Source organism: Sinocyclocheilus anshuiensis, unplaced genomic scaffold (genome assembly GCF_001515605.1).
Source record: "Sinocyclocheilus anshuiensis isolate Anshui unplaced genomic scaffold, SAMN03320099.WGS_v1.1 scaffold192, whole genome shotgun sequence".
Taxonomy (NCBI): Eukaryota; Metazoa; Chordata; class Actinopteri; order Cypriniformes; family Cyprinidae; genus Sinocyclocheilus; species Sinocyclocheilus anshuiensis.
In genome coordinates, this window is record NW_015554077.1 from 155,927 (window position 1) to 169,017 (window position 13,091).

Genomic DNA, 13,091 nt, shown 5'->3' on the forward strand with positions numbered 1-13,091 from the left:
TGACTCTTCTGTAGTTACATATATTGGTAGCCAGTGCAAATTGATAAACAGAGGTGTGACGTGCATTCTTTTTCAGCTCGTTCAAAATTAATCTTGCTGCCGCATCTGGATTAATTGTAAAGGTTTGATAGAACTGGCTGGAAGACCTGCCAAGAGAGCATTTCAATAGTCCAGCCTGGACAGAACAAGAGCTTGAACAAGGAGTTGTGAAGCATGTTCCGAAAGAAAGGGCCTGATCTTCTTGATGTTGAATAATCTAAAAGAGATGGGTTAAGGGTGGGTTTCTTAAGTAGCGGGGTTATGTAGTAGTAGTTAATTGTGCACTGTCATGTGGTCAGATCATTTTTTCTCTTAACTTCTATCATTGATGTATTGCCAACATGTCTAATTGTAATGATTGCTACTATTTTATTCAAAATTCCTCAATTAAAAAAAATCATAACAAAACATTACATTTAAATTGTTTACATGTTTATACAAATATTTAAACATTAAAACATTTTCTTGAAAAAAGCACCAGAAAAAAGCACCCCCCCCATACGTATCTGTGTGTACAGTGGTGGCCAAAATTATTAGAACACTAGTATTTTCACCAGCTAAAAATTTTTTAACTTCATTTTAAGTTCAGATGTTCTAGTGTAAATGTCCAGATGTTCTATACCATTTTCGTTGTTGTCTTAATGCTTTGGCAATACAAAATGTATTTTTGTCATGCCAATAAAGATATTTGAATTGAATTGAAATTGAGAGAGAGAGACAGAGGGAGAGAGAGAGAGAGAGAGAGAGAGAGAGATTAACCAAACAAGGTATCATTCTACATACCTGCATACATGCAGGGAACAATTAATGTGTATGTTTTATCATATGCTTCATCTATTTTGTAACCAATTCAAGTGCAACCATAACCAAATACTGTTATTAGACCTTTTCAATTATAAACTAGTTTTGATTCAGTTTTAACATTGAAGTGAAAAAAGGCCTCTAACACTAGCTTGCTCTATTCTTTTTCTATTCTGTTTTCTTTTAATTTATTATATAATTTTAAAAAAACCTTGCTACGCTAACTGTTAGGTTAACTGTTAAGTTAAGTTAAGACTTGTTATAGCACTTGCATATCATTGCTCTTTTGTTGATTTTGATTGTTTCCATTGTCCTCATTTGTAAGTCGCTTTGGATAAAAGTGTCTGCTAAATGACTAAATTTAAATGTAAGTGCTATTTATTGCAATACAATCTAGTCACACCACAGAAATGCTATCCCACATATTTTGCTATTCTAACTGTGCTGTGTATAAGGTATATGAAGCAGTGGGTGCATATAGACAAGAATATATAGATAAATATGATAAAAAATATGATATATAGATAAATATGATACAAAAAAAATTGTGTTAACTAGGCTAATGGATACAACATTACAATTAAGAGTAATTCCAGTGAACATCTTAAATCCCCCCAAAATTGTAGACTGCTACATCTGGTTACAAAAATAAATAAAATTACAACTTGTCTTACAAGAGTAAAAAAGTCAGTTTGAAATCATCCTATACTGTCAATTTACTCAAACATTGCAAAATAGATTTGTCATTATTTATAGTTATTTGACAAATTATTTGAAATCAGACAAAGATAGCAAGTACCTCTGAACATGTTCGAAAAGATAATACAAAATAATTCCTTGGTACATGATCGTTTTTGTCAGTTTTGTAAGTAGTTTTGTCCCAGTAATAATAATCAGTGATTATCAATTAGCATATTTTATAATGACAGCATACCTGGAATTATTTCACGAATGTTTTCCACAAGATCAAGATAAGCCTCTCGGGTGTAACTGAAAAAGATAAAAAAGACAAGATTGAAGATTAAACTACACAGTACATCCACAAAGACTTGGATTTCAATAAAAATGAAGATAAATGAAGTACATATGCTATAAAAATATCAAGTTAATTGCAGCAAATAAGGCATGTCATAACCAGATAGGGCTGGTTTTTCAAAACTGACATTAAATTCTTGTATTAATATTTATTTATTATTGCATTCACATCATGCCCCATGAGTTCAGTTATAAAAAAAAAAAACAGGTTGTATAAATAATCAGCATTTCTGACACTGGTATTTCTCAGCAGGGTGCTTCTATGAGGCACAAGAGAGAGTGTTTTGGTTACATATGTAACCTTGGTTCCCTAAGTAGGAAACAAGACGGTGCATCAGTCATAGATATATATATATATATATACATAGATGCTTCATTAGACTGTTTCTATGCCGTCCGCCATATTGTAACGCTCAACTTGACGTCATTCATCATAGTAATCACTGAATATTCGAAAGATGCCACAATCCTGCACAGAAAAGCTCAACGGCTCTGTGAGATCCTACAGTATGGTGAATGACGTCAAGTTAACCGTTCCAAGATGGCGGCCGCATCTACGTGCCTGGAGCGGTCGAATGGGGAATCTATACATATCTATGGCATCAGTAGCTGAAGCTATGAAACATCCACCTGACTGGTTTGATCTCATAGAAAGACAACAGTAACTCAAATAACCATTTGTTACAACTGAGGTACGCAGAAGAGCATCTCTGAAAGGACAACACGTTGAACCTTGAAGCAGATGGGCTTCAGCAGCAGAAGATACATAGATGCTTCATTAGACTGTTTCTATGCCGTCCGCCATATTGTAACGCTCAACTTGACGTCATTCATCATAGTAATCACTGAATATTCGAAAGATGCCACAATCCTGCACAGAAAAGCTCAACGGCTCTGTGAGATCCTACAGTATGGTGAATGACGTCAAGTTAACCGTTCCAAGATGGCGGCCGCATCTACGTGCCTGGAGCGGTCGAATGGGGAATCTATACATATCTATGTATTGCAAACTCTAATGAAACAAAAACACCTGTTTCAAGAATTGGAGATGTTTGCATTAAACATGCCAGTCACAAATTTCATAAAGTGTTGGCCAGAGTAGAAAGTACTGGGGCCATTAATGTTTGAATGAATTCTGACCAACACAAGTAACTGGCATATTCTAATATGTGACCATGGCCCGCAAAATAGATTTGTCATTATTTATAGTTATTTGACAAATTATTTGAAATCAGACAAAGATAGCAAGTACCTCTGAACATGTTCGAAAAGATAATACAAAATAATTCCTTGGTACATGATCGTTTTTGTCAGTTTTGTAAGTAGTTTTGTCCCAGTAATAATAATCAGTGATTATCAATTAGCATATTTTATAATGACAGCATACCTGGAATTATTTCACGAATGTTTTCCACAAGATCAAGATAAGCCTCTCGGGTGTAACTGAAAAAGATAAAAAAGACAAGATTGAAGATTAAACTACACAGTACATCCACAAAGACTTGGATTTCAATAAAAATGAAGATAAATGAAGTACATATGCTATAAAAATATCAAGTTAATTGCAGCAAATAAGGCATGTCATAACCAGATAGGGCTGGTTTTTCAAAACTGACATTAAATTCTTGTATTAATATTTATTTATTATTGCATTCACATCATGCCCCATGAGTTCAGTTATAAAAAAAAAAAACAGGTTGTATAAATAATCAGCATTTCTGACACTGGTATTTCTCAGCAGGGTGCTTCTATGAGGCACAAGAGAGAGTGTTTTGGTTACATATGTAACCTTGGTTCCCTAAGTAGGAAACAAGACGGTGCATCAGTCATAGATATATATATATATATATACATAGATGCTTCATTAGACTGTTTCTATGCCGTCCGCCATATTGTAACGCTCAACTTGACGTCATTCATCATAGTAATCACTGAATATTCGAAAGATGCCACAATCCTGCACAGAAAAGCTCAACGGCTCTGTGAGATCCTACAGTATGGTGAATGACGTCAAGTTAACCGTTCCAAGATGGCGGCCGCATCTACGTGCCTGGAGCGGTCGAATGGGGAATCTATACATATCTATGGCATCAGTAGCTGAAGCTATGAAACATCCACCTGACTGGTTTGATCTCATAGAAAGACAACAGTAACTCAAATAACCATTTGTTACAACTGAGGTACGCAGAAGAGCATCTCTGAAAGGACAACACGTTGAACCTTGAAGCAGATGGGCTTCAGCAGCAGAAGACCACACCGGGTGTCACTTCTGACAAACTGAGTATACAATTTGAGTCTACTATGAAAGCCTGGATCCATCCTTACTTGTAGCAAGGGTTCAAGCTGGCGGTGATGGTGCTAATCCTCTAGAATTCCAAATAAATTCATACAAATAAAAAAACCTCTCCCTTCTACCATCCACTCTCTGTTCTCTGCCATGTCAAGCGCAAAATGGGTTAAGACATGCTATTTTGAGTGGCAAATAATGGCGCAAATACCAGTAAACTGACTACTGCAAAACTGTTGTGTGATTCATTTAAATACTCTCCCCCCGTAAATTTTGCATCTGAAAGGGAAACTCCTACAAATGCATATGCAATAAGATCAGCTGCAAAAAGGACTGTTCACACCTTTTCATCGCTAATTTTTCACTGCTTGTCTTTAGTAAACCTGACAGTACTATTTTAACACCAAAAAAGGTTTTATGCTGGAGCAAGCTGTTAGTAAATCTGGCCCATGATGTTGTGATGTGAAGTGATTTGCACATGTTTGGGCCCCTTGTTTGCAGTGCAGACATGATGTGATGTAAAGCGATTTCTGCACTGTATTAAGAGAGAGGAGGCAGTAGCGGTGATTCCCTTGAGTTGTCTGTGAAATTGCAGTCTGACAGAAAGATTTCAAATCACTGATTTGATCTATGTAGATTAATTTAGCTACTCATCAACCCATATTGCTATAATGAATGAATGTTTGTGGGAACTTCCTGCTTTATAAGCACAGAACCTATGGTTCTAGACAGATTAATTAAACAAATTACTCATATCTCACAGTAGGTCTGTTCTGAAATTTTTACCTCTAGAACCCAACACTTTTGTCTGCATTGTGATGTGCATCTTGAGTTTAGCTGACAATACACAGCCCTATAAACAGTTCTTACCCACGTCTCATAGCATGAAGAACCCGACTGCTGCCGCTCTGTGCTGGCAGATGGATCTGCTTGCAGATGTTCCTTCTCTCCTGAATTAACTGTAACACCTGATTTAACACAAAAAAAGTATACAGTTAGATTAAATACAATAATTACGGGCAAAATGTACAATCAACAAACTCATAACCTGTTTAGAAACAAATATCACCATTACAGAGGGGGGAAAAAATCAACGCAGTAAATTTATCCAAGAACCCAAATCATAAAGGAATCTACTTAGAAGCCCAACAGAGGGCAAACAGGATAAGTGCAAACATTACTTGTCATGGCCTAGCACTACAACGTTATTGCTGACTAAAAATAATTTACTGATTATAATCAGAACACTAGATTCTGGTTATCAAATGTTCTGATATTTCTCAAAAACAACCACTTCTTCACATATTAGGCTCTATTTTACAGGTACTGTTTAAACATTTTAACATATTAAGTCAACAAAACGTATTAGGGTGTACTTTAAATTTGTTTGTCTTGGTTAAAACAGCTTGCTAGGAACTGTTACTCTTCACTGACGCTTTACGTTTATTAAGCAGGATACAGTCTACATTTTGGGTGGTACCTTGAGGTCTGACTGGTCTAAACTATAGCTTTGAAAGTGCACAGTGATGACTTTGATAAGAAAAATACAGTCAAGTGCAAGATGTGGAAGATGTGCGGTGCGAGTTCTTTGTGCTTCAGTTGCCTGAATTTTAGCACACTGTCACAGGAAGAGTGCAACATGCATTTGCATGCTACTGTGCATATTTAAGTTGAAATATTATGTTTAAACAACATATATATCTGATTAATCTCAAATAGGGTGTGTTTGGCAGCAAGAAAAGTGCTTTAGTTTACGGCTTTCATTCACTCTTCAGCTCATGCAGCTCAAACAGCAATGACCAACATTATTGACGATCAATGGTTTATTTCAAAAAATAATTTTCCTTAATTTTTTTTTCAAAACAATGATAATGCATAATTAATAATCTAGCAGTGTTATTTTTCATCATATTTTCCTCATAATTCAAACCATTTAATTATGGTCATGACGTGCATACTATAGTCATATCAATGTATATAGTCAATGTAAATATGTGTTGTATCTCAGTAAATTATTGTTTTTAGTCTAATATCTTTTCAAGGACCTGACTGTGTAATCAGAAGTTAAGAATCACACCTACGTAGGTAGAATGGTTAAAAATGCTTCCAGAAAAGCAGAATGCATTTCTGACTAGAATACCCCATTATGTTGGGACTCCATAGTAGTTACCTCATCAGGGAAGTCTTTAGGATGTGGTGAGGTAAAGCGTATCCTCATGTCTGGATCAATTTGGGACACTTTGTCCAAAAGGTCTGAGAAGAGGAGGCCTCCCTGTTTTGTGCGGTACACGGTCTTAAAGCCTCGGCTGAGCTGAGTACTGCCCTCAGAACAGATAAAGTGCTGTTCAGACAAGTCTCTATAGCTGTTCACATTCTGCCCCAGTAGGGTGACCTCCTTCACACCCTACACATAAACAAACATACACACTTTACCTCACCATCATAGATCATGGGCTATTATTTTAGGTTTATTACATCCATATTGCACAGTATTGTAAACTCAACCCTTTTACCTGATCTGAGAGCATGCGGACCTCCTCCAAGATGGAAGACAGGGGTCTGCTCCTTTCTCTGCCCCGAGTGAAAGGCACTATACAGTAACTACACATGTTATCACAGCCACGCATGATAGACCTGGAATACCAACCGAATATGTCACATTTTCATTGCTGTATGAGTTTTATTTCATTTATTCAAATGTCTGAGTTGGGGATGCAGAATAAACGTATACAAGGAACTTTTTTTTCTGACTGACCCAATTATTGAATAAAAATGACTACAATTCACTAGATATGATTCTTTGATCTATTACTTTTTTTCATTAACAGGGCTCCAGACTGCAACTAAAAACACTACTCATTTGAAATGCGCAGAGCAGACCATTTATCAGCTCAGCCAATAGACAGCATAGAGTGAGCTCAGAGCTGGTGCGCTTACACACAGATCTGTCTTGACACCATTATTAAATGGTGCTCCAAGAACCAGTGAGAAACGACTGAATTTGGTCCAGAATCAATAAATAGCACTGCGAGATAAAGTGAGAAGAATGAATAAACATCACTGCGAGATCCAGTGAAAATGTTATTATATATTATAAATATATTCATGTACATTGCAATAAATATACATATTATAGGAATAAGGAAATGTAATTACAGTCATTTTAGTTGTAAAGCTTCGGCAGTTTTTTTGCATTTGCTTTTATAATAAATTATGTTTTTCATAACAAATACAAGTGTTATAGAAGTCAGTAACTTTTTACCTCCGTAGTGACAAACCATGCACATGGTTACCATGACCTATAAATGTATGATTCTATGGAATAATAATGGTATTTTATTGAGATGTAGAGTCAGATGGACAGAGTCCAGTTCATTTTTGTATTTTCTGTATAAAATGTACACTTTTTACATTTTCACATTTTATACTTAATATTTTTCACTGTTTCATGGTTACTGTAGTTAATTTACATCAGCACCCCAACTTAAACTTTACATTTCAATGAGACAAAAAGGCAGTATTATTTAGAAACTTCACTTTTTGTGAAATACAATAGCAATATTGTGAGGTTCTACACAAGGTGGCATAAAACAGTGCACTACTCACACAAAAGCACTGTGTCCCTCTGGAGTCTGATGGACAGGCATGACATCAGCGTAAGTCTCCTCTAATGATAACAACACATTACTGGCCCTCTGACCTCCGTAAGCAAGAGATAGTAACCGGGGCAGATGTCTGTATGCGTCTGGCCCAGCCAGAACATCCACCAACTTCTCCTGCTCAAGTAATTTAGTCTTTAGTCTTTCCGCCATGCAACCTACAGAAAGGCATAAGATATGTGCATCAGGGCTTGACAAGAAGGATTACCAGTTGATGGAACTGTAACTTGCCTAATCAGGGCAGGAACTGCATTTCTGCCAACAACTCTAATACATCTAATACAAAATATGTTGCTAAAAAGTCTTTTAAAAATGTTTTCTGTTTAGCCGTGTGCGTGCACATTTACACTTTTGAAAATAAAGAGGAACTGTCAAAATAGTTACCTAGGACACCTATTTTTAATAAAGGCTTGTGTTTTTGACACCTCTTCTTTAAGGCAGTGAGATGTTTGAGTCGGTTCCAGATTGTTTGCTCTGCCTTTTCTCTGTCAAAGGAGAAAAACAATTAAACCCTAAATCTGAAAGCAAATTGCATTAAGTACACTTATTATTTAATGGTTAAAAAAGAAGTCTTTCCTACCTTACAGAGCAAGTGACAAGCAGTACTACATCTGCCTATAAAAGAATATCAGACGAACGATATTAAAGCATTCATGTAATGACAGAACATTAACCATATTCTGCTATTCTGAATGTATCTCAGTACCTCTGGCAGCTCATGTGTCCGTGAATATCCTGCTTTCTGAAGAATGGACCAAGCAATTTCAGTGTCACTGACATTCATCTGACAGCCGTATGTCTCAAAATAAACTGAAAGATATTTCACTTGTCAACATCATGTGGCATAAATACTTAATTCCAAGAAAGAATTTAGACTTCAAAAGCAGTGTAAATGTGGCAAATTTAAAAGAAAGCGACCAAAAAAATATGTTCACAGGTAAAGTACTTAATGTATTGTATGTACTGTACATAAATTATTCTTATATACAATAACTTTTAAGAAGCGGTGTTGGGAAGTAACTAGTTACATGTAACGGAATTACGTAATTTAATTACAAAATAAATTTAATTGTAATCAGTTACAATTACTGAGAAAAAATGTGTAATTAAATTACAGTTACATATAAAAATGTTAACGATTACAAAGGGGGTTATATCTGAATTTTTTCACACGCACACCCACATACAGATTTAATTGATTTATTTCATAAATTGCATTGACTGCTCTAAAATATGACACACCAATGTTTCAGGAGTTTAGGACACAGAATAGAACACATGCTTATTCGATTACTGTTTTATTTACTATTTGGGTTAATGTATATGCTTTATTTTTTAAGATTAACTGTTTTTCCAAGGAGTTGTTAGATGCCACTGTTACCTGCCATAGCTATTCAAAGATTTGATTTCAAAAACAGTATCATAACTATTAAACTATATCTTATGATTTTAAATCTTTGCTTAACCTCAGAACAATCTCGGATTAAAAAGGTTTTAAAGTCTGATTTCTTGGTGGCTGTGCTTTAAAATTTAATTATTATAATCTTAATTCAAGTGATGAAGGATTTTGAGACTATACTAAAAAACTAAAAGCTACAAGAATGAGAAAGTGGACTGTATGATGACAAAAGCAACTGCAGAGATGGAACCACTGAAGAAACCGATGTAAAACTTAGAATCTATTATACTGTATGTCTTCAGAAGACTTGTGCAGATGTTGTATGAAGTACTTTTTTATTTGGACCCAAACATGGTCACTATATACTTGCATGGAAAGGTGTTGCATGGAAAGATTCATTCTTAAATTCTCCTTTGTCTTTCAGAAAAAAAGCAGTAGTTTGGAACAAATGCGGTTGAGTAAATAATTACATGACAAATTACAGCAAGAGAGAGAGAGAGAGAGAAAGAGAGTGGGGGTTGCGGCATAGAGAGAAGGGAGGGAGGGAGGGAGGGGGAAGGGAGGGAGGTGAGATTTTATAATCTTAATTCAAGTGATGAAGGATTTTGAGTGTTGTTGAGTACTACTGTAATGTTACCCTATCTGGTTTAAATGTTTGAAAATGAAAACAGTTGAAAAAATTTTAATTTTAGAAACAAAATCAAATGTAACCAGTTACATTACTTTAATAAAGTATTGAAATAGGTACACTACTTATTACATTTTAAATAGGGTAACTAATCTGTAACCTATCACCTATTTCCAAAGTAACCTTCCCAACACTGTTAAGAAGCTACACTTGAATAATAATAATAATAATAATAATTTATGTAACAAATAGTTATTTGTTAGATATAGCCCAAAACGAAAAAAGAATTTTTATTTTATTTTGTCATTGCTGTTGTAACAAAGCAAAAATAAGAACGTTACTAAAAAAGAGTTTTGTATATCGTTTATCAGACACTTATCTGTCAATCTCTAGAAAAAGGTCCTGACCTTTCTGTGATCGTGCTGTTGTGCATTCAGGAATATGGTACTCCTCATATTCATCATTGCAAGCATCATAGCTTTTGTCAGAAGTTGAACTCTTGATGAAGTCCTGAAAACTGGGACCACATGCCAGTTTATTCTTTAACTGCACCACTCTTGTTTGATCGGTAGAGGATGATTTAGAGCAATAATATCGGTCACATGTGTCCCCTTGAAGGCGTCGAGACAAACATTTCCTAAAAGTAAATCTACAGAGTGTGAAACTGCTGCTTATGTTCATGTCTCACTCACTTAACTTAACACATTTAACAGCTAAAAACAAACGAATAAACGCATCACTGAACCATAACACTAATCAAAAAACGATTTACCCAAATTAACTACTCCAACAAATCTAGTGAAATGAAGAAAAGACTCCGCTGCGTAAAAATGTCACGCAGCTGAGTACATGTGTAGACGATGTAAATATGGCGACGCCGCTGTGATATATTTCAAAATAAAAGCCAGGTTAAAAAATTGCCATAGTTTTATAGGCTATAAGGCTATAAAACTATAAAATAAAATATCACAGCTACTACAGTTACAGATAAAAGAAATAATCTTGGAGCCTCTTTCAAATATCTTATTCATTTTTTTTATAGTTGTGTGCTGTCTCCAAAAAATTGGTTAAAATGCTTCCTTTTTTTTTTCAAGCCACTTTATTTGAGAAAGGTTTTATGCAGTTCGTGCTGTTTTAAATAGACTTTTGATAACAATGTATTTAAAATAAGTGGGCTTAATCAGTTTTTATTTATTTATTTTTATTTTTTAATAAATACAGTAGTATGGAATTAATTTCCCAACTGTTCATGCAAATGGATAAACGCTCATTTTTAAGTGTAATTATTACATTGAAAAACACTAGAAAACAGTGTTTGTAAATACATCTAAATGCCACTTAAGATGCCTCAGCAGTGCAAAGATGTTTGAGTCACAACAATGTTGTAGGCAAACGCTCAAAGATGATGAGAAAGGTTAATAAGGCTTTCATATAAGAGTTAGACAATCCAAACACAAGGGTAACATCATGCTCTGACACAAACAATACCAGACAAATAAGAGGTGGAAAAATAGAAATGAGAAATTGAAATACAAATGAGAGAATGGAAACACATGAGTGGCGGGAACTAAAACAAATGAAACGTGACTGAGGGAAAACCAACTAAAAATCCATTAATTTTTTTAAATATATAATTATATATAACTGAGCATAACTGTTTGTTAATACTGATTTAATTTGACTGGCAACAGTCCTATAGTGTCTTATTATTCGAATTGCATATTTATTAAACTCTTTTAAGAATTTACATGAAAGGGGACACATGCATTTAACAAAAGGTTAGAAAAGTTGCCCTTTTAAAGGTAAAAAAAATACCCCTGGAAATCAAAGGGGGCAAATATCACCCCTTATTAGAAAAGCTAACTGCTTAGTTTTTGGACTACTTTTCAGTTTTTATCATGGCCTTACCGAATTCTCATTTAGATTCATAATTTTTGGTGTTGTTTTGGCCTTAGGACAGAATCCAGTGGCATAGGCGAAGATACACTGTGTGTAGGTCTTTTACTTGGTCTTAATTTATTAGAATTTAGTTTCAATTTGATTTAAGCTCTGTGCTTAATCTAAATTCAATTTCAAATTATTTTAAAACTTAGACTAAGATTATTATTCATTTAGTTCTGTTTTAATTTGTATATTTTAAAATTCTGGTATCCTCTTACTGTTCATTTATTTGTTCATTAGTTCATCAAAATTATTCATTTTGTAATTAATTATTTCTCTGCTGGTATCTTGGCCCACTCCTCACTTGAAAGAAATCTTTGAGATCACTAATAATCTTTGGTTTTCATGTTGCTCATGTCTGCTTTCTTCAAATCCCACCAAATATTTTTAATGAGATTAAATCTGAAGACTGGTCAGACCACTCAAGAACAGTGTTTATGTTTTTGTGATGTTTGAGAATGCACATAGTCAGTGAGTACCAGTTTATTGTTATAAGCAGAAGACCCGTCCAAAAGGTAAGTGAGGAGGTATTGACACAATTCACCACATGGTGTCACTCAGAAGTCAATTTCTAAATTTAGAATTACATTTATTTTAAGGTGGTTGTGCTTGTGTGACATTGTCAGACAAATCTCTGCTTTTCTATGGATAAAATCATAATAGTTGGAGATTTTAACTTTTGCATATACAGTAGGTTAGGAAAACAATGCATTGGGATTAGAATTGCATTCTCAACTCTGTTTTGGTAAGACAAAATGTCACTGTAACCACTCATTGCCAAAATAATACACTATAGTTTTAATTCTGTCACAAAGTGTTGACACTTCAGTCACAGAGTAGTGATATTTCAGATGACTACATGCTACTAAGACAGTATTTTATAATCTGAAGGGCAAAAGGAATAATAAATCCAATAAATCCAATTTCCAATAAAAACTTTGGAAAGAAAAGTGAAATTTTACAACCAGCTGGTAAAGCCTTATCCCAGTTGGCTCCTAACATTTTTAATTGCATTACTGGCAATGTTTGGGACTCAATTGTGAAAATGTCTAAAGACTTATCTTTTAGTCACTCGACGCATTTCTTTTTTGGTCTACTGGAATCAAAACAAATGCTCACAGGTTTGAACTCTTTTTAACTCTACAGAAGCTATATCAGCGAGCTATAGCAAGATAAATCCATATTCCTGGTTCTGAGAGCAAGAAAACCAGGCAACATGGCAAGACTCGGAAACGCTTGATTCTGTGTGGAAAGCTCTGAGCCCTCTGAGTGAGTTCACTGATGCCCTATCTGGACAAGTGT

At 34.8% G+C, this 13,091-nt stretch overlaps 1 protein-coding gene across 2 annotated transcripts in view; it reads right to left on the reverse strand.

Moving 5' to 3' along the window:
* LOC107669015 (CDK5 regulatory subunit-associated protein 1) overlaps positions 1 to 10,715 on the reverse strand; it is a 15,530-nt gene extending 4,815 nt beyond the window's left edge. The window contains exons 1-9 of one of the 2 annotated variants that reach the window (XM_016461104.1): positions 10,256 to 10,715; positions 8,528 to 8,631; positions 8,402 to 8,436; positions 8,206 to 8,306; positions 7,769 to 7,979; positions 6,676 to 6,796; positions 6,333 to 6,566; positions 5,033 to 5,130; positions 3,263 to 3,318 (exon numbers count right to left, since the gene is read on the reverse strand). In XM_016461104.1, the coding sequence (XP_016316590.1) occupies positions 3,263 to 3,318; positions 5,033 to 5,130; positions 6,333 to 6,566; positions 6,676 to 6,796; positions 7,769 to 7,979; positions 8,206 to 8,306; positions 8,402 to 8,436; positions 8,528 to 8,631; positions 10,256 to 10,529 (1,234 nt within the window). In that variant the 5' untranslated portion in view covers positions 10,530 to 10,715. The remainder of the gene's footprint in view (positions 1 to 3,262; positions 3,319 to 5,032; positions 5,131 to 6,332; positions 6,567 to 6,675; positions 6,797 to 7,768; positions 7,980 to 8,205; positions 8,307 to 8,401; positions 8,437 to 8,527; positions 8,632 to 10,255) is intronic. The other variant, XM_016461105.1, reaches the window with a different exon arrangement.
* Positions 10,716 to 13,091: the final 2,376 nt, after the last annotated feature.